This window comes from Thalassophryne amazonica, chromosome 4 (genome assembly GCF_902500255.1).
Source record: "Thalassophryne amazonica chromosome 4, fThaAma1.1, whole genome shotgun sequence".
Lineage (NCBI taxonomy): Eukaryota > Metazoa > Chordata > Actinopteri > Batrachoidiformes > Batrachoididae > Thalassophryne > Thalassophryne amazonica.
In genome coordinates this window covers 142120491-142144007 of record NC_047106.1, presented here as the reverse complement: position 1 = coordinate 142144007, position 23517 = coordinate 142120491, and the positions used below count along the sequence as shown (strand labels likewise).

The window sequence follows — 23517 nt, the reverse complement described above, 5'->3', positions numbered from 1 at the left end:
ATCCATCCCACCTCACAGGTGTGGCATATCAAGATGCTGATTAGACAGCACAGGTGTGCCTTAGGCTGGCCACAATAAAATGCCACTCTATAGTGAGCACGTTTTTTTTGCCGAGATAATCCACTCTATACAGAAAATGTTTTAGATCTTTGAGTTCAGCTCATGAGAAATTGGAGCAAAATGGGAAGACATTGCTGCTCCTAACTACCTTTGGCATACCATGTGAGACTGCTCTGCCCTAGGATTGGATATTGGTAAACCAGTTCTGATTGGACACTCACACTGCGCATGTGTCAGTAGCTTCTATGACTTGTACTCAGCCATTGTATATGACGGCGTTGGCCCCAGGGGGTTATCAAATGTATCTATGTGGTTGTTTTAATTCTGATGTGTGCCATTATTACGTTCAACTAGTAATAATTGTGGATTAATTTCTGTATTTTTGTCTGAGGTAATTGGGTGTGAAGAAATTTCATTGCACTTGTAATGACAATAAATCATTATTTATTCTATTCATACTGTGATGGCTTGGAAATACAGTTTCATTGTCAGTCCTTCATATGTTTTACTGTGATATGATGCGTATTACAGCTGTGACAGCCCGTCCAGCCGTGCGCAGTGTAGCACAGCTCAGACGCACTGACTCACTGCCCAACTCACCTGACCGGGCTGTTACGGCTCATCATGGACACAAGTGGGACGTGCTAGCAGGATTTGGCATACCTGATCCATTTCGAGGTTTCCTCCAACGTGTTCAGAATGTAGCACGAATGCGGTACAACTTCCCTTCGACCACTGTTTGGATATTCCCCAGTTCGAATCCAGCTCGACAGTGGTGGGCATGCTCTCTACATTCGTGCTGGCTGTGCAAATTTGGCCGATTTTCTTAAGTGCCACACGAATGCTGTATGAGGAGCTCGAATGCAGCTCGATATGCACAAATGACATTCTAATGTCCACTTGTACGGCATTTGTGCTCATTCATGCTCTAGTGTGATGGAGAGGACGGTTGAGACATTCGACCAGGATTTGACATGCTCGAACAATTCCTACAGCCCCTCGAATGCAGTTCAAATGGTTCAAATTGTGTACGAATTGCTGTATGTACAACAACTTAGACTTTAGTCTATACGTACAACCGTTATATATACGGCAACTATTAACAAATGCAGAAGACTTTAGTCTGTACGTACAGCCATAGTTGGCCCATGCCTATAGGCAATATAGACAATAGCTAAGGGACGCGTCCATCCGGGGGAAATGAGGGGGAAAATAAGTCAATTTTCACTATTCTTATATAAAAACTAGTTAATATAAAATAAATATAAGCCCATATTGAAACAGCATATAGCAAGCCTATTAAATAATAAAAATGATGATAATGGTTTCCTTGTCCCCCTCCCCCCCCAAGTGTCTGATGAGCAGAGCCCTTCTTAAAATAATAAAAAATAAGGCACGGGGAGTTGTTACATGAACAATAAATCAACAATGTAGTGCAGCAGATAAACAATTCTGCAAATGGTGATACAAGCAGTGTTGCCACAGTTACTTTGAAAAAGTAATCCAATTACTGATTACTCTTTGAAAAAGTAACTTAGTTACTTTACTGATGATTCAATTGTAAAAGTAACTAAGTTAGATTACTAGTTACTTTTTTAGTTACTTTTCCCAGCTGCCGACAACAACCCTCTGCCACCTCAACATGACAATGATACTTGTTTTGCCAAAACTCACTTTATATTCACCCTTTCTTGACTTCAATGAAATACTTGTTTTATAAAAAGTAAAATAAAGACCTCTTTCTTGACCTCATATTTAACTGTTGACAGCACTGTAACAGTAAAACTTGCAATTTCTAACCTACATTGTTTATAAATGTACCTATTAAACTCTTTAAATTCTCTCTAAACATTTTACTTGTCGAAATTATAAGTAGTATTAGTAGTTGTAGTTAAAAAAATAGCTTCAAAACTGGACCTTTAATCTAGGGGTGTTGTGGGGGAGGGGGGCACATCCCTGCCCCACACCCCCATTCCATCTGGATTCGTCCCTGCTTTGGCGTTTGAGCACAAAGAATGGATAACATTTATTTATGCAGAAAACATGACCGGATTTACAGGTAAGAAAGTTTTATTGTGTTTTCACATCATGTGGTCCTCAGAAAGAGACTTTAGGTGCATTTGAGTGGAAAATAGTGTGAGTTGTTAACACGTCATGGAGGATCAGCTGTTTTTTAACGAGCAGATACAGAGCAGCTCAGCTCAGAATTCTAAATAAAGGAGGAAAAAAAAAAGCATAAAATGTCTTTGTAAAGCTCAGTGCAGGTGTGCTGTTGTCACCGCGCTTTAAGAGGTGAGGACGAGTCGTAGCTGATGCAAAAAAACGCGGATGAAAAGCTCACAGCTCACTTAAAGTGGGCAGTTCAGTCGAACCCCGACCTCCTGCCCACAGACCAAGTTTAATGCTGCTATCGACCCACAATGCAAAAATAATAGTAACGCACAGTGACATGGAGAAGTAACTTTAATCTGATTACTGATTTGGAAAGATTAATGCGTTAGATTACTCGTTACTAAAAAAAAAATGGTCAGATTAGAGTAACGCATTACTGAGTAACGCGTTACCAGCATCACTGGATACAAGCACCAAAGTTGGCACAAATACTCCTTAGATGTTACTTTTTTGAAAAAAAAAAAAAAAAAAGACTAGCCACTTCAGTTTTCAATAGCTGTCCAGGTAGGGGTCAATGGAAGAATTAAACAGGAGTGAAAAATTAAAATGTTCCAATGAAACTGAAAACCACACTACATTATTTGTCTGATCATAAAAATTCCAAGAAGGTATAGTTTGGACTGAAGAAGAAGAAGCAGAAGATAGATTCATGATGCAGAGATGACTTTTCACTATGAATTTAAAGGGCATCATTTTCAACATTTTAAAACAGAAAGCCTCAATTTTAGATTTCTTTATTGATGTAGTAATAAAAAATTCAAACGTAAAAGCTCAAGGGGCCACAAACCTTTTTTGCAGAACTGTACTGCAGAATAGACACCTGATGGAGTCACACACTCCACTTTTCAGATGCTCTTTTGAGGTGTTTAAGAATAAACCATGTGGTCTCAAAACAAGTCTCATATGATGATGTCACAGATGAGTTTGCTGCAAAGAAAACGAGTCGAGCCGCAGCAAGTGATGTGAGGGAGAGGAGATGGTTTCTAGGTTTGGAGTCAAAAGGTTTCTCATTTGTTCTACGTGTTCTAAACTGCTTCTATCAACTTGTTTGACATTATATTCTATTAAAAACACACTGAATAAGTTTATTGTGTGAGTGTGTATGGAAATGTGTAATTTACTGTGTGTAGGGGGGAGGGGCAATAAAATTTTTGCACAGGGTACCAAATTGGACTGTGTACGGCCGTTATATATACAGCAAGTATTAACATACTCAGAACACTTTAGTCTGTACGTACGGCCCTTATATATACAGCAAGTATTAACCAGTGTTGCCACAGTTACTTTGAAAAAGTAATCCAATTACTGATTACTCCTTGAAAAAGTAACTTAGTTACTTTACTGATTACTCAATTGTAAAAGTAACTAAGTTAGATTACTAGTTACTTTTTTTAGTTACTTTTCCCAGCTGCTGACCCTCTGCCACGTCAACATGACAATGATACCTGTTTTGCTAAAACTCACTTTATAGTCACCCTTTCTTGACTTCAATGAAAATAAATACTTGTTTTATAAAAAGTAAAATAAAGACCTCTTTCTTGACCTCATATTTAACTGTTGACAGCACTGTAACAGTAAAACGTGCAATTTCGAACCTACATTGTTTATAAATGTAACTATTAAATTCATTCTAGCATTTTTCTAACATTTAAATTCTCTATAAATATTTTACTTGTCGAAATTAATATTATTTTAAGTAGTATTAGTAGTTGTAGTAAAAAAAGGCTTCAAAACTGGACCTTTAATCTAGGGGTGTTGTGGGGGGGCACATCCCTCGCCCACGCCCCCATTCCATCTGGATTCGCCCCTACTTTGGCGTTTGAGCACAAAGAATGGATAACATTTATTTATGCAGAAAACGTGACCAGATTTACAGGTAAGAAAGTTTTATTGTGTTTTCACATCATGTGGTCCTCAGAAAGAGAGTTTAGGTGCATTTGAGTGGAAAATAGTGTTAGTTGTTAACACGTCACGGAGGATCAGCTGTTTTTTAACGAGCAGATACGGAGCGGCTCGGCTCAGAATTCTAAATAAAGGAGAAAAAAAAAGCATAAAATGTCTTTGTAAAGCTCAGTGCAGGTGTGCTGATCACCGCGCTTTAAGAGGAGACGACGACGAGTCGAGCAGCTGCAAAAAACCGTGGATGAAAAGCTCACAGCTCACTGAAAGTGGGCAGTTCAGTCGAACCCCGACCTCCTGCCCACAGACCAAGTTTAATGCTGCTGTCGACCCACAATGAAAAATAATAGTAACGCACAGTGACATGGAGAAGTAACTTTAATCTGATTACTGATTTGGAAAGATTAACGCGTTAGATTACTCGTTACTAAAAAAAGTGGTTAGATTAACGCGTTACTAAGTAACGCGTTACCGGCATCACTGGTATTAACATACTCAGAACACTTTTGTCTGTATGTACGGCCATTATATATACAGCAAGTATTAACAAACGCAGAAGACTTTAGTCTGTACGTACGTCCGTTATATATACAGCAAGTATTAACATACTCAGAACACTTTAGTCTGTACGTACGGCCGTTATATATACAGCAAGTATTAACATACTCAGAACACTTTAGTCTGTACGTACGGCCGTTATATATACAACAAGTATTAACATACTCAGAACACTTTAGCTTGTACGTACGGCCGTTATATATACAGCAACTATTAACATACTCAGAACACTTTAGTCTGTACGTACGGCCGTTATATATACAGCAAGTATTAACATACTCAGAACACTTTAGTCTGTACGTACGGCCGTTATATATACAGCAAGTATTAACATACTCAGAACACTTTAGTCTGTACGTACGGCCGTTATATATACAGCAAGTATTAACATACTCAGAACACTTTAGTCTGTACGTACGGCCGTTATATATACAGCAAGTATTAACATACTCAGAACACTTTAGTCTGTACGTACGGCCGTTATATATACAGCAAGTATTAACATACTCAGAACACTTTAGCTTGTACGTACGGCCGTTATATATACAGCAACTATTAACATACTCGGAACACTTTAGTCTGTACGTACGGCCGTTATATATACAGCAAGTATTAACATACTCGGAACACTTTAGTCTGTACGTACGGCCGTTATATATACAACAAGTATTAACATACTCAGAACACGTTAGCTTGTACGTACGGCCGTTATATATACAGCAACTATTAACATACTCAGAACACTTTAGTCTGTACGTACGGCCTTTATATATACAGCAAGTATTAACATACTCAGAACACGTTAGCTTGTACGTACGGCCGTTATATATACAGCAACTATTAACATACTCAGAACACTTTAGCCTGTACGTACGGCCGTTATATATACAGCAAGTATTAACATACTCGGAACACTTTAGTCTGTATGTACGGCCGTTATATATACAGCAAGTATTAACATACTCGGAACACTTTAGTCTGTATGTACGGCCGTTATATATACAGCAAGTATTAACATACTCGGAACACTTTAGTCTGTATGTACGGCCGTTATATATACAGCAAGTATTAACATACTCGGAACACTTTAGTCTGTATGTACGGCCGTTATATATACAGCAAGTATTAACATACTCGGAACACTTTAGTCTGTATGTACGGCCGTTATATATACAGCAAGTATTAACATACTCGGAACACTTTAGTCTGTATGTACGGCCGTTATATATACAGCAAGTATTAACATACTCGGAACACTTTAGTCTGTACGTAGGGCCGTTATATACAGCAAGTATTAACATACTCAGAACACTTTAGTCTGTACGTACGGCCGTTATATATACAGCAACTATTAACCAACGCAGAACACTTTAGTCTGTATGTACGGCCATTATATATAAAGCAAGTATTAACATACTCAGAACACTTTAGTCTGTACGTATGGCCGCTATATATACAGCAAGTATTAACATACTCAGAACACTTTAGTCTGTACGTACGGCCGTTATATGTACAGCAAGTATTAACCAATGCAGAAAACTTTAGCATGTACGTACGGCCATTATATATACAGCAAGTATTAACCAACGCAGAACAGCAAGTATGAACATACTCAGAACACTTTAGTCTGTATGTACGGGCGTTATATATACAGCAAGTATTAACATACGCATCTGTACGTACGGCCGTTATATATACAACAAGTATTAACAAACGAAGAACACTTTAGTCTGCACGTACGGCCGTTATATATACAGCAAGTATTAACATACTCAGAACACTTTAGTCTGTACGTACGGCCGTTATATATACAACAAGTATTAACAAACGCAGAACACTTTAGTCTGTACGTATGGCCGTTATATATACAGCAAGTATTAACATACTCAGAACACTTGACCCAGCTATCTTAGCTAATTATAGGCCAATCTCCAACCTTCCTTTTCTCTCAAACAAAAAAGTGCAGAGGCCTATTTTATTTTTATTGTAACCTTTTAGGAGCAATACCTGTGGGTGTAGCCTGTTAAGTAACCATGCCCATCTCTGTAATCTCTATCAAAGTTCTTATCCCGTTCCTTCTTATTAACCCTCTGGAGTCCTGGGTATAATTGGATCTTTTTGACTGCTTTTGATTTTACCTTCATAATTTACCTTTAAAAAACTGTTTACTTTGCCTTGTTTGGTGTCTTTTTTTCAGCACAACCTCACCTGTGTGACATTAGTTTTTCTTTGATTCTGACATACTGCATTCAAACAGTGACCCTAAATTCACCCCCAAAACCTAAAATTTGAATCAGAAAAAGTTAGTTTTTTCTTAACTGTGAAAACCAGAAATATGTTTAACAAACTATTTTTATGACTTAGAATGCAAATATAAATTGTAAATTTCAAACATATGTTAAAAAAGTAGCATTAAAAAAAGTGTGTGTGTGTATGTGTATATATATATATATATATATATATATATATATATATATATATATATATATATATATATATATATATATATATTATATATATACATACATTCCTACCAGGCTGCTCAAGGAAGCCCTACCATTATTTAATGCTTCGATCTTAAATATGATCAATCTATCTTTATTAGTTGGTTATGTACCACAGGCTTTTAAGGTGGCAGTAATTAAACCATTACTTAAAAAGCCATCACTTGACCCAGCTATCTTAGCTAATTATAGGCCAATCTCCAACCTTCCTTTTCTCTCAAAAATTCTTGAAAGGGTAGTTGTAAAACAGCTAACTGATCATCTGCAGAGGAATGGTCTATTTGAAGAGTTTCAGTCAGGTTTTAGAATTCATCATAGTACAGAAACAGCATTAGTGAAGGTTACAAATGATCTTCTTATGGCCTCGGACAGTGGACTCATCTCTGTGCTTGTTCTGTTAGACCTCAGTGCTGCTTTTGATACTGTTGACCATAAATTTTTATTACAGAAATTAGAGCATGCCATAGGTATTAAAGGCACTGCGCTGCAGTGGTTTGAATCATATTTATCTAATAGATTACAATTTGTTCATGTAAATGGGGAATCTTCTTCACAGACTAAAGTTAATTATGGAGTTCCACAAGGTTCTGTGCTAGGACCAATTTTATTCACTTTATACATGCTTCCCTTAGGCAGTATTATTAGACGGTATTGCTTAAATTTTCATTGTTACGCAGATGATACCCAGCTTTATCTATCCATGAAGCCAGAGGACACACACCAATTAGCTAAACTGCAGGATTGTCTAACAGACATAAAGACATGGATGACCTCTAATTTCCTGCTTTTAAACTCAGATAAAACTGAAGTTATTGTACTTGGCCCCACAAATCTTAGAAACATGGTGTCTAACCAGATCCTTACTCTGGATGGCATTACCCTGACCTCTAGTAATACTGTGAGAAATCTTGGAGTCATTTTTGATCAGGATATGTCATTCAAAGTGCATATTAAACAAATATGTAGGACTGCTTTTTTGCATTTACGCAATATCTCTAAAATCAGAAAGGTCTTGTCTCAGAGTGATACTGAAAAACTAATTCATGCATTTCTTTCCTCTAGGCTGGACTATTGTAATTCATTATTATCAGGTTGTCCTAAAAGTTCCCTAAAAAGCCTTCAGTTAATTCAAAATGCTGCAGCTAGAGTACTGACGGGGACTAGAAGGAGAGAGCATATCTCACCCATATTGGCCTCTCTTCATTGGCTTCCTGTTAATTCTAGAATAGAATTTAAAATTCTTCTTCTTACTTATAAGGTTTTGAATAATCAGGTCCCATCTTATCTTAGGGACCTCGTAGTACCATATCACCCCAATAGAGCGCTTCACTCTCAGACTGCAGGCTTACTTGTAGTTCCTAGGGTTTTTAAGAGTAGAATGGGAGGCAGAGCCTTCAGCTTTCAGGCTCCTCTCCTGTGGAACCAGCTCCCAATTCAGATCAGGGAGACAGACACCCTCTCTACTTTTAAGATTAGGCTTAAAACTTTCCTTTTTGCTAAAGCTTATAGTTAGGGCTGGATCGGGTGACCCTGAACCATCCCTTAGTTATGCTGCTATAGACGTAGACTGCTGGGGGGTTCCCATGATGCATTGTTTCTTTCTCTTTTTGCTCTGTATGCACCACTCTGCATTTAATCATTAGTGATCGATCTCTGCTCCCCTCCACAGCATGTCTTTTTCCTGGTTCTCTCCCTCAGCCCCAACCAGTCCCAGCAGAAGACTGCCCCTCCCTGAGCCTGGTTCTGCTGGAGGTTTCTTCCTGTTAAAAGGGAGTTTTTCCTTCCCACTGTAGCCAAGTGCTTGCTCACAGGGGGTCGTTTTGACCGTTGGGGTTTTACATAATTATTGTATGGCCTTGCCTTACAATATAAAGCGCCTTGGGGCGACTGTTTGTTGTGATTTGGCGCTATATAAAAAAATTGATTGATTGATTGACTTTAGTCTGTACGTACGGCCGTTATATATACAGCAAGTATTAACCAACACAGAACACTTTAGTCTGTACGTACGGCCGTTATATATACACCAAGTATTAACATAGGCAGAACACTTTAGTCTGTACGTACGGCCGTTATATATACAGCAACTATTAACAAACGCAGAACACTTTAGTCTGTGCGTAAGGCCGTTATATATACACCAAGTATTAACATAGGCAGAACACTTTAGTCTGTACGTACAGCCGTTATATATACTGCAAGTATTAACATAGGCAGAACACTTTAGTCTGTACGTACGGCCGCTATATATACAGCAAATATGAACATACGCAGAACACTTTAGTCTGTACGTACGGCCATTCTATATACAGCAACTATTAACATACTCAGAACACTTTAGTCTGTACGTACGGCCGTTCTATATACAGCAACTATTAACATACTCAGAACACTTTAGTCTGTACGTACGGCCGTTCTATATACAGCAACTATTAACATACTCAGAACACTTTAGTCTGTACGTACGGCCGTTCTGTATACAGCAACTATTAACATACTCAGAACACTTTAGTCTGTACGTACGGCCGTTCTATATACAACAAGTATTAACAAACGCAGAACACTTTAGTCTGTACGTACGCCCGTTCTATATACAACAAGTATTAACAAACGCAGAACACTTTAGTCTGTACGTACGGCCGTTCTATATACAGCAACTATTAACATACTCAGAACACTTTAGTCTGTACGTACGGCCGTTCTGTATACAGCAAGTATTAACAAAGCAGAACACTTTAGTCTGTACGTACGGCCGTTCTATATACACCAAGTATTAACATACGCAGAAGACTTTAGTCTGTACGTACGGCCGTTGTATATACAGCAACTATTAACCAACGCAGAACACTTTAGTCTGTACGTATGGCCGTTCTATATACACCAAGTATTAACATACGCAGAACAGCAAGTATGAACATACTCGGAACACTTTAGTCTGTACGTACGGCCGTTCTATATACAGCAAGTATTAACATACGCGGAACACTTTAGTCTGTACGTACGGCCGTTCTATATACAGCAAGTATTAACATACGTGGAACACTTTAGTCTGTACGTACGGCCGTTCTATATACAGCAAGTATTAACATACGCAGAACACTTTAGTCTGTACGTACGGCCGTTATATATACAGCAAGTATTAACATACTCGGAACACTTTAGTCTGTACGTACGGCCGCTATATATACAGCAAGTATTAACATACGCAGAACAGCAAGTATTAACATACGCAGAACACTTTAGTGTGTATGTAAGGCCGTTCTATATACAGCAAGTATTAACATATTCAGAACACTTTAGTCTGTACGTACGGCCGTTCTATATACAGCAACTATTAACCAACGCAGAACACTTTAGTCTGTACGTATGGCCGTTCTATATACACCAAGTATTAACATACGCAGAACAGCAAGTATGAACATACGCAGAACACTTTAGTTTATACGTACGGCCATTCTATATACAGCAAGTATTAACATACTCAGAACACTTTAGTCTGTACGTACGGACGTTCTATATACAGCAACTATTAACATACGCAGAACACTTTAGTCTGTACGTACGGCCTTTCTATATACAGCAAGTATTAACATACGCAGAACACTTTAGTCTGTACGTACGGCTGTTTAAATATACAGCAACTATTAACATACGCAGAACACTTTAGTCTGTACGTACGGCCGTTCTATATACACCAAGTTATTTAACATACTCAGAACACTTTAGTCTGTACGTACGGCCGTTATATAAACAGCAAGTATTAAACGCAGAACACTTGAGTCTGTACGTACGGCCGTTATATATACAGCAAGTATTAACATACGCAGAACACTTTAGTCTGTACGTACGGCCGTTCTATATACACCAAGTATTAACATACTCAGAACACTTTAGTCTGTACGTACGGCCGTTCTATATACAGCAAGTATTAACATACGCAGAACACTTTAGTCTGTACGTACGGCCGTTCTATATACACCAAGTATTAACATACGCAGAACAGCAAGTATGAACATACGCAGAACACTTTAGTTTATACGTACGGCCGTTCTATATACAGCAAGTATTAACATACTCAGAACACTTTAGTCTGTACGTACGGCTGTTAAATATACAGCAACTATTAACATACGCAGAACACTTTAGTCTGTACGTACGGCCGTTCTATATACACCAAGTATTAACATACTCAGAACACTTTAGTCTGTACGTACGGCCGTTCTATATACAGCAAGTATTAACATACGCAGAACACTTTAGTCTGTACGTACGGCCGTTCTATATACAGCAAGTATTAACATACGCAGAACACTTTAGTCTGTACGTACGGCCGTTCGATATACACCAAGTATTAACATACGCAGAACACTTTAGTCTGTACGTACGGCCGTTCTATATACAGCAAGTATTAACATACGCAGAACACTTTAGTCTGTACGTACGGCCGTTCTATATACACCAAGTATTAACATACGCAGAACAGCAAGTATGAACATACGCAGAACACTTTAGTTTATACGTACGGCCATTCTATATACAGCAAGTATTAACATACTCAGAACACTTTAGTCTGTACGTACGGCTGTTAAATATACAGCAACTATTAACATACGCAGAACACTTTAGTCTGTACGTACGGCCGTTCTATATACACCAAGTATTAACATACTCAGAACACTTTAGTCTGTACGTACGGCCGTTCTATATACAGCAAGTATTAACATACGCAGAACACTTTAGTCTGTACGTACGGCCGTTCGATATACACCAAGTATTAACATACTCAGAACACTTTAGTCTGTACGTACGGCCGTTCTATATACACCAAGTATTAACATACTCAGAACACTTTAGTCTGTACGTACGGCCGTTATATAAACAGCAAGTATTAACAAACGCAGAACACTTTAGTCTGTACGTACGGCCGTTCTATATACAGCAAGTATTAACATACTCGGAACACTTTAGTCTGTACGTACGGCCGTTCTATATACAGCAAGTATTAACATACTCGGAACACTTTAGTCTGTACGTACGGCCGTTCTATATACAGCAAGTATTAACATACTCGGAACACTTTAGTCTGTACGTACGGCCGTTCTATATACAGCAAGTATTAACATACGCAGAACACTTTAGTCTGTACGTACGGCCGTTCTATATACAGCAAGTATTAACATACGCAGAACACTTTAGTCTGTACGTACGGCCGTTCTATATACAGCAACTATTAACATACGCAGAACACTTTAGTCTGTACGTACGGCCGTTCTATATACAGCAAGTATTAACATACGCAGAACACTTTAGTCTGTACGTACGGCCGTTCTATACACAGCAAGTATTAACATACGCAGAACACTTTAGTCTGTACGTACGGCCGTTCTATACACAGCAAGTATTAACATACGCAGAACACTTTAGTCTGTACGTACGGCCGTTCTATACACAGCAAGTATTAACATACTCGGAACACTTTAGTCTGTACGTACGGCCGTTCTATATACAGCAAGTATTAACATACTCGGAACACTTTAGTCTGTACGTACGGCCGTTCTATATACAGCAAGTATTAACATACTCGGAACACTTTAGTTTGTACGTACGGCCGTTCTATATACAGCAATTATTAACATACGCGGAACACTTTAGTCTGTACGTACGGCCGTTATATATACAGCAAGTATTAACATACTCGGAAAACTTTAGTCTGTACGTACGGCCGCTATATATACAGCAAGTATTAACATACGCAGAACAGCAAGTATTAACATATGCAGAACACTTTAGTCTGTATGTAAGGCCGTTCTATATACAGCAAGTATTAACATATTCACAACACTTTAGTCTGTACGTACGGCCGTTGTATATACAGCAACTATTAACCAACGCAGAACACTTTAGTCTGTACGTATGGCCGTTCTATATACACCAAGTATTAACATACGCAGAACAGCAAGTATGAACATACGCAGAACACTTTAGTTTATACGTACGGCCATTCTATATACAGCAAGTATTAACATACTCAGAACACTTTAGTCTGTACGTACGGCCGTTAAATATACACCAAGTATTAACATACGCAGAACAGCAAGTATGAACATACGCAGAACACTTTAGTTTATACGTACGGCCATTCTATATACAGCAAGTATTAACATACTCAGAACACTTTAGTCTGTACGTACGGCTGTTAAATATACAGCAACTATTAACATACGCAGAACACTTTAGTCTGTACGTACGGCCGTTCTATATACACCAAGTATTAACATACTCAGAACACTTTAGTCTGTACGTACGGCCGTTCTATATACAGCAAGTATTAACATACGCAGAACACTTTAGTCTGTACGTACGGCCGTTCGATATACACCAAGTATTAACATACTCAGAACACTTTAGTCTGTACGTACGGCCGTTCTATATACAGCAAGTATTAACATACGCAGAACACTTTAGTCTGTACGTACGGCCGTTCTATATACACCAAGTATTAACATACGCAGAACAGCAAGTATGAACATACGCAGAACACTTTAGTTTATACGTACGGCCATTCTATATACAGCAAGTATTAACATACTCAGAACACTTTAGTCTGTACGTACGGCTGTTAAATATACAGCAACTATTAACATACGCAGAACACTTTAGTCTGTACGTACGGCCGTTCTATATACACCAAGTATTAACATACTCAGAACACTTTAGTCTGTACGTACGGCCGTTCGATATACAGCAAGTATTAACATACGCAGAACACTTTAGTCTGTACGTACGGCCGTTCGATATACACCAAGTATTAACATACTCAGAACACTTTAGTCTGTACGTACGGCCGTTCGATATACACCAAGTATTAACATACTCAGAACACTTTAGTCTGTACGTACGGCCGTTATATAAACAGCAAGTATTAACAAACGCAGAACACTTTAGTCTGTACGTACGGCCCTTCTATATACACCAAGTATTAACAAACGCGGAACACCTTAGTCTGTACGTACGGCCGTTCTATATACAGCAAGTATTAACATACTCGGAACACTTTAGTCTGTACGTACGGCCGTTCTATATACAGCAAGTATTAACATACTCGGAACACTTTAGTCTGTGTGTACGGCCGTTCTATATACAGCAAGTATTAACATACTCGGAACACTTTAGTCTGTACGTACGGCCGTTCTATATACAGTAAGTATTAACAAACGCAGAACACTTTAGTCTGTACGTACGGCCGTTCTATATACAGTAAGTATTAACAAACGCAGAACACTTTAGTCTGTACGTACGGCCGTTAAATATACAGCAAGTATTAACAAACGCAGAACACTTTAGTCTGTACGTACGGCCGTTCTATACACAGCAACTATTAACATACGCAGAACACTTTAGTCTGTACGTACGGCCGTTCTATATACAGCAAGTATTAACATACGCAGAACACTTTAGTCTGTACGTACGGCCGTTCTATATACAGCAAGTATTAACATACGCAGAACACTTTAGTCTGTACGTACGGCCGTTCTATATACAGCAAGTATTAACATACGCAGAACACTTTAGTCTGTACGTACGGCCGTTCTATATACAGCAAGTATTAACATACTCAGAACACTTTAGTCTGTACGTACGGCCGTTCTATATACAGCAAGTATTAACATACTCGGAACACTTTAGTCTGTACGTACGGCCGTTCTATATACAGCAAGTATTAACATACTCAGGAACACTTTAGTTTGTACGTACGGCCGTTCTATATACAGCAAGTATTAACATACGCGGAACACTTTAGTCTGTACGTACGGCCGTTATATATACAGCAAGTATTAACATACTCGGAAAACTTTAGTCTGTACGTACGGCCGCTATATATACAGCAAGTATTAACATATGCAGAACACTTTAGTCTGTATGTAAGGCCGTTCTATATACAGCAAGTATTAACATATTCACAACACTTTAGTCTGTACGTACGGCCGTTGTATATACAGCAACTATTAACCAACGCAGAACACTTTAGTCTGTACGTATGGCCGTTCTATATACACCAAGTATTAACATACGCAGAACAGCAAGTATGAACATACGCAGAACACTTTAGTTTATACGTACGGCCATTCTATATACAGCAAGTATTAACATACTCAGAACACTTTAGTCTGTACGTACGGCCGTTAAATATACAGCAACTATTAACATACGCAGAACACTTTAGTCTGCACGTACGGCCGTTCTATATACACCAAGTATTAACATACTCAGAACACTTTAGTCTGTACGTACGGCCGTTCTATATACAGCAAGTATTAACATACGCAGAACACTTTAGTCTGTACGTACGGCCGTTCTATATACACCAAGTATTAACATACTCAGAACACTTTAGTCTGTACGTACGGCCGTTCTATATACACCAAGTATTAACATACTCAGAACACTTTAGTCTGTACGTACGGCCGTTCTATAAACAGCAAGTATTAACAACGCAGAACACTTTAGTCTGTACGTACGGCCGTTCTATATACACCAAGTATTAACATACTCGGAACACTTTAGTCTGTACGTTCGGCCGTTCTATATACAGCAAGTATTAACATACTCGGAACACTTTAGTCTGTACGTACGGCCGTTCTATATACAGCAAGTATTAACATACTCGGAACACTTTAGTCTGTACGTACGGCCGTTCTATATACAGCAAGTATTAACATACTCGGAACACTTTAGTCTGTACGTACGGCCGTTCTATATACAGCAAGTATGAACATACTCGGAACACTTTAGTCTGTACATACGGCCGTTCTATATACAGCAAGTATTAACATACGCGGAACACTTTAGTCTGTACGTACGGCCGTTCTATATACAGCAAGTATTAACATACGCAGAACACTTTAGTCTGTACGTACGGCTGTTATATATACAGCAAGTATTAACATACTCGGAACACTTTAGTCTGTACGTACGGCCGCTATATATACAGCAAGTATTAACATACGCAGAACAGCAAGTATTAACATACGCAGAACACTTTAGTGTGTATGTAAGGCCGTTCTATATACAGCAAGTATTAACATATTCAGAACACTTTAGTCTGTACGTACGGCCGTTCTATATACAGCAACTATTAACCAACGCAGAACACTTTAGTCTGTACGTATGGCCGTTCTATATACACCAAGTATTAACATACGCAGAACAGCAAGTATTAACATACGCAGAACACTTTAGTTTATACGTACGGCCATTCTATATACAGCAAGTATTAACATACGCAGAACACTTTAGTCTGTACGTACGGCCGTTCTATATACAGCAAGTATTAACATACGCAGAACACTTTAGTCTGTACGTACAGCCTTTCTATATACAGCAAGTATTAACATACTCAGAACACTTTAGTCTGTACGTACGGCTGTTAAATATACAGCAAGTATTAACATACTCAGAACACTTTAGTCTGTACGTACGGCCGTTATATAAACAGCAAGTATTAAACAACGCAGAACACTTTAGTCTGTACGTATGGCCATTCTATATACAGCAAGTATTAACATACTCAGAACACTTTAGTCTGTACGTACGGCCGTTCTATATACAGCAAGTATTAACATACTCAGAACACTTTAGTCTGTACGTACGGCCGTTCTATATACAGCAAGTATTAACATACTCGGAACACTTTAGTCTGTACGTACGGCCATTCTATATACAGCAAGTATTAACATACGCAGAACACTTTAGTCTGTACGTACGGCCGTTCTATATACAGCAAGTATTAACATACGCAGAACACTTTAGTCTGTACGTACGGCCGTTATATATACAGCAAGTATTAACATACTCGGAACACTTTAGTCTGTACGTACGGCCGCTATATATACAGCAAGTATTAACATACGCAGAACAGCAAGTATTAACATACGCAGAACACTTTAGTCTGTATGTAAGGCCGTTCTATATACAGCAAGTATTAACATATTCAGAACACTTTAGTTTATACGTACGGCCATTCTATATACACCAAGTATTAACATACGCAGAACAGCAAGTATGAACATACGCAGAACACTTTAGTTTATACGTACGGCCATTCTATATACACCAAGTATTAACATACGCAGGAGACTTTAGTCTGTACGTACGGCCATTATATATACAGCAAGTATTAACATACGCAGAAGACTTTAGTCTGTACGTTCGGCCGTTATATATACAGCAAGTATTAACATACTCAGAACACTTTAGTCTGTACGTACGGCCGTTCTATATACACCAAGTATTAACATACGCAGAACACTTTAGTCTGTACGTACGGCCATTCTATATACACCAAGTATTAACATACGCAGAAGACTTTAGTCTGTACGTACGGCCGTTCTATATACAGCAAAGTATTAACATACGCAGAAGACTTTAGTCTGTACGTACGGCCGTTCTATATACAGCAAGTATTAACATACTCAGAACACTAATCTGTACGTACGGCCCTTCTATATACAGCAAGTATTAACATACGCAGAACACTTTAGTCTGTACGTACGGCCTTTCTATATACAGCAAGTATTAACATACTCAGAACAGTTTAGTCTGTACGTATGGCTGTTAAATATACAGCAACTATTAACATACGCAGAACACTTTAGTCTGTACGTACGGCCATTCTATATACACCAAGTATCAACATACTCAGAACACTTTAGTCTGTACGTACGGCCGTTATATAAACAGCAAGTATTAACATACGCAGAACACTTTAGTCTGTACGTACGGCCGTTCTATATACAGCAAGTATTAACATACTCGGAACACTTTAGTCTGTATGTACGGCCGTTCTATATACAGCAAGTATTAACATACTCGGAACACTTTAGTCTGTACGTACGGCCGTTCTATATACAGCAAGTATTAACATACGCGGAACACTTTAGTCTGTACGTACGGCCGTTCTATATACAGCAAGTATTAACATACGCAGAACACTTTAGTCTGTACGTACGGCCGTTATATATACAGCAAGTATTAACATACTCTGAACACTTTAGTCTGTACGTACGGCCGCTATATATACAGCAAGTATTAACATACGCAGAACAGCAATTATTAACATACGCAGAACACTTTAGTCTGTATGTAAGGCCGTTCTATATACAGCAACTATTAACCAACGCAGAACACTTTAGTCTGTACGTATGGCCGTTCTATGTACACCAAGTATTAACATATGCAGAACAGCAAGTATGAACATACGCAGAACACTTTAGTTTATACGTACGGCCATTCTATATACAGCAAGTATTAAACAACGCAGAACACTTTAGTCTGTACGTACGGCCGTTCTATATACACCAAGTATTAACATACGCAGGAGACTTTAGTCTGTACGTACGGCCATTATATATACAGCAAGTATTAACATACGCAGAAGACTTTAGTCTGTACGTACGGCCGTTCTATATACAGCAAGTATTAACATACTCAGAACACTTTAGTCTGTACGTACGGCCGTTCTATATACAGCAAGTATTAACATACTCAGAACACTTTAGTCTGTACGTACGGCCGTTCTATATACACCAAGTATTAACATACGCAGAACACTTTAGTCTGTACGTATGGCCATTCTATATACACCAAGTATTAACATACGCAGAAGACTTTAGTCTGTACGTATGGCCATTCTATATACAGAAAAGTATTAACATACGCAGAACACTTTAGTCTGTACGTACGGCCGTTCTATATACAGCAAGTATTAACATACGCAGAAGACTTTAGTCTGTACGTACGGCCGTTCTATATACAGCAAGTATTAACATACGCAGAAGACTTTAGTCTGTACGTACGGCCGTTCTATATACACCAAGTATTAACATACGCAGAACACTTTAGTCTGTACGTACGGCCATTCTATATACACCAAGTATTAACATACGCAGAAGACTTTAGTCTGTACGTACGGCCGTTCTATATACAGAAAAGTATTAACATACGCAGAAGACTTTAGTCTGTACGTACGGCCGTTCTATATACAGCAAGTATTAACATACTCAGAACACTTTAGTCTGTACGTACGGCCGTTCTATATACAGAAAAGTATTAACATACGCAGAAGACTTTAGTCTGTACGTACGGCCGTTCTATATACAGCAAGTATTAACATACTCAGAACACTTTAGTCTGTACGTACGGCCGTTAACTATACAGCAAGTATTAACATACGCAGAACATTAAGTATGAACAAACGCAGAACACTTTAGTCTGTACGTACGGCCGTTATATATACAGCAAGTATTAACATACGCAGAACAGCAAGTATGAACAAACGCAGAACACTTTAGTCTGTACGTACGGCCGTTACATATACAGCAAGTATTAAGAAATGCAGAAGACTGTAGTCTGTACGTACGTAACCTTACCAACCCCCAGAGCAAGAACACAGGTGACAGTGGTAAGAAAAAAGTTTATTTTTTTGTTTGTGAGCCTGGAGCCCACGATTTTTTATGCCATGAAATGTTTACAGAGGATTCATATTCTGATAGGCAAGAATGATTCAATTTTCAAGGTCATAGGTCAAAGGTCAAAGTCAGGAAAAATTGTTCTTTTATACTGAATGAAGTTTCAAAAATTCATAACTGTCAAAAAAGATAAAATTCTTTCATATTTGAGAGGGTTATGTAGGATGGTGTCCTTTATCAACTGACAAAGTTTGATTTGGATCTGATCCAGATTACAGATTTTGTGGACATTTAAATTTAACATTGAAAATCCCATTTATTGTATATTTTACATTACATCTTAATCAAACACGACCCAATCACTCTCATATTTGAATTTGAAGTGCAGACTGGCACTCACTATCACCTGACAATGTTTAATCAGGATCTGATCCGGATTGTGGATTTTGTGGACATTTGAATTTACTATTGAAAAAAAATCCAATTTGCTGCACATTTTACATTACGTCTTAATCAAATGTGTCTCAGTCACGCTCATTTTTCTCTTATGGCTTTACCTACACCACCAAAACTGGATGGATGCTCCAATTTTATGCCTGTCTTCTAGTTATCAGTTGGAAACCAAGTGCCAAAAAGCAACGACAAATTGTGCAAAGCAGAGATAAGAGCCCCTTCATACATAGTAGGAATAAGTATGAATCAGGGCGAATCACTGTGAAACAGCTAGCATGAGCAAACCACGAAAACATCAAGCCGGCGTTGGGAGGGACAAGTGGTCAGCAGGCGTGAATGATCCCGCTGCAACAGTGTCGTGCACGAACGTGCACAAAACCGTCGCAGCAGGAACAGAGTGCGAGGAGCTGGAGTATGTGTAACCACATCACACAGGTGCCGTGGAAAAAAAAAAAAATACATGCCACCCATGGGATTCGAACCTGTAATTTATAAAAGCTCTGACTGCCAGCCAGAAACTTTACCACTGTGCTACCATCGCTGTCCTATAAAAGGTGGGGAAAATACCTGAAATCAACAAGGAGATAAACATATAAAAAAATAAATAAATAAAACCATACACCATAAAAAAACACTGCATTTTATTTAATCCCTCTTATCGGGCGAACACCACAAGTATGATCCGTCTGTTCCTCTGTCGATGACCCATGGTCACAGATGTACAGTTATGAAAAGACATGAATGAAGCAGTGCACTCTTATGTACACATCTACTGGCCCTGGTGTGTCCAGCTGGTCCTGCACAGGTGTCCGACCCCACACGCATGTCCTGGGGATTGCGCGCCGCAGGACCTACACCGTGTCATGTAGAACAGAGCTCACGTGGGTTCAGATTGCCCGCTGCATGTTATGATCTGTCTGTCCATTTCACCTGGGGCAGCCTGTCAATGTGTGTGTCATGCGCTCGCTCGCTACAGCGATTTATGTTTTTATGTATGTCCACATGAGGACAGCAAACAGACACACATGAATCACAGTGGACATTTGTTAGATCATGTCCATCCAAACATGGTACATGTTCCCCAGCCATGACGTCCAGAACCAGAGATATTAACAGCTGCAACAGTTGGCGGCCACACCCCCTGCCAGTTCAGTGCACACAGCAACATGTCACTCTGTTTCTGTGTGCACTGACCGTCATTCATTTGCTGCAGTCAGTGAGTCTCTGGTCAGCAGCTGGGAAGCGGCTCGCTGTGGCTCTGACGTGGCTGCCTGCTCCATCTGTACACACATATCAGCAGTTCATGTAAGTGCGCCCCCCCCAGCACACAACATGTGTGGCAGCAGGGGGTGTGTGTGTGCAACACGTGTGATTCACATGCGCCACATGTATTTTGGGGGGAGCTGACACTCTTGCACGCCACGTGTGTTGCTGTGTGTTGCAAAGCCACACTTGTAGGGGCACTTAGACAAATTTCACCGCCAGCTCGAAAGTGCTTGTCTGCTGACTGTTGCTGTGCTAACAGCGTGACTAGCCACACATTCTAAGCATCAGGCGAGCAGTGTTAGATGTTTGTGTGTGTCACATAGCACACACTCTGTCTTTCAGCCGCTGGTGTGTGCAAATAGTTGTAGTGACACGTACGAGGTATTGCAGGCAGCTACGATTTTACACATTGCATACGATTCCTGCTTGGTGCGCAATTCGGCCACATTCGTATCATGTGTGAAGGGGCCCTAACTAATGTTCTGTGAAAATGATCTGAAAAAGAATTCAGAAACCAAAAAAGGCAGAAAAAAAAACCTAACAACACCACAAAAAACCTTTGTTTCAAGTGTATGAACTAAATATATCCTCCTTGATCACATCTAATTTAGCTCATGAAAAGTCACTTCTAACAGGACTTTGACCTTGATCTTTTTTTCCAGAGGTAAAATTTTGTGGAATTGGAAACTAGTGTTGGTGGAGGACTGTGCTTCATGCACACGGTGCTCTGGTTTGATATTGCAACTATTAACAAATGCGGAAGTCTTTAGTGTGTATGTGCGCCCATTATATGGCATTTCCTAATCTAAAGAGCAGAATATAACTGAATGTATTTATATTGCACTATCACACATTTCAATTCAGACTTTAGTCCAACAAATTCAATTTCCTGTTGACACACATTTGAGTGGCAGCGTACACACGACTCCTTTAAAATGTTCAACTTCATTTGAAATGTATGTTCCAAAATGAATTTAGAAAAAGTATTTATAGAGCACCAAAGCCCTCATAATTTGACCCAAAGTGCTACACAGAAGCCAAGTCTGACCTTTTCCAATTCTGTGTGATAATTAAAATATCACAAAACCACAACTTTTAACAGCCAAACCCGTCTGAGCTCAGTAACTAACAATCAGAATCATTAATGTTTCAAAACACCCAAAAGCTTTTCAGCTGAGGTTTTGAGTGGGAAGAATTAGAATGGTGCTCTGAGGTCCTGGATGGAGATCCATAAACTCACCTTGATCATCAAAGGCATGTGTCAGCTCGTGACCCATCACCACACCAATCCCACCAAAGTTTAGAGCCCTGTCAACACACACAAACACAACAGGTTTGTGTGGACAACGATTAGCCACAAACATGTGATTCAGGGTCTGCAGAGACCTGTGGCCCTGGAGAGGCTTGATCCAGACCAGCATCCACAGCTCGTACTCATCATCTAACTCAACACAACCATAAGACTCACTCTTGTCCTAACTATTGGCCTCACTGGAAATGTTGTGCTTCTGGATTTGGGTCGAAACCTACTGTTTGTGCAAAGTGTGTCGACATGAGGTTTGGTGGTTCTACACAAATAAATACATGTATCAAAACTAGCAGGGTACCCGAGCATCGTCCGATGGACATCTTGTAGACATTTGAGATTGGTTTGCCTCTGACAGTGTGGTTGCTAGGCAACCACCGTTTTAACTGTCTTGGGTTAAAGGAAGAATAGAGTTACATTAAGGCCATTAATAGCATCAAAACAAAATTAAGTGAGATTAAATGTCATTTGAATCTTCTTCACTTTGAACTCTCTCTTCAACATTTCGACCTCAAGTTATGAAATCAACAGGTGTGCGTGTGTGTGTATACATTTATATATTTGTTCACTGTTGCTACACACCCACACATATCTGGCTTTTTTTTTTTTTAAAAGAGGTGATGGTCATCTTTGCTCTGTTCAAATCCTGGTCAGACCAGAAAATCAAGGCACCAATTTCCCCCCTTGGTGTGCCATGAGCGCCTTACATGGCAGCACCCTGGCATCCTGACTATGTGGATGATGTTCCTGCAGATTCAGCACTGTAATTTACTAATGTCATATTTGCCTTTCTTTTTTTATGAAATAAAAAAAGTTGAGATATATTCAGGTT

General features: G+C 39.1%; 1 protein-coding gene across 1 annotated transcript in view; it reads right to left on the bottom strand.

Annotated features, from left to right (window-relative positions):
- The window catches only part of ece2b (endothelin converting enzyme 2b), a 144807-nt gene that overhangs the window by 22561 nt on the left and 98729 nt on the right, over nt 1-23517 (bottom strand). Inside the window, exon 16 of the mRNA XM_034168696.1 lies at nt 22620-22687. Within this exon, the coding sequence (XP_034024587.1) occupies nt 22620-22687 (68 nt within the window). The remainder of the gene's footprint in view (nt 1-22619; nt 22688-23517) is intronic.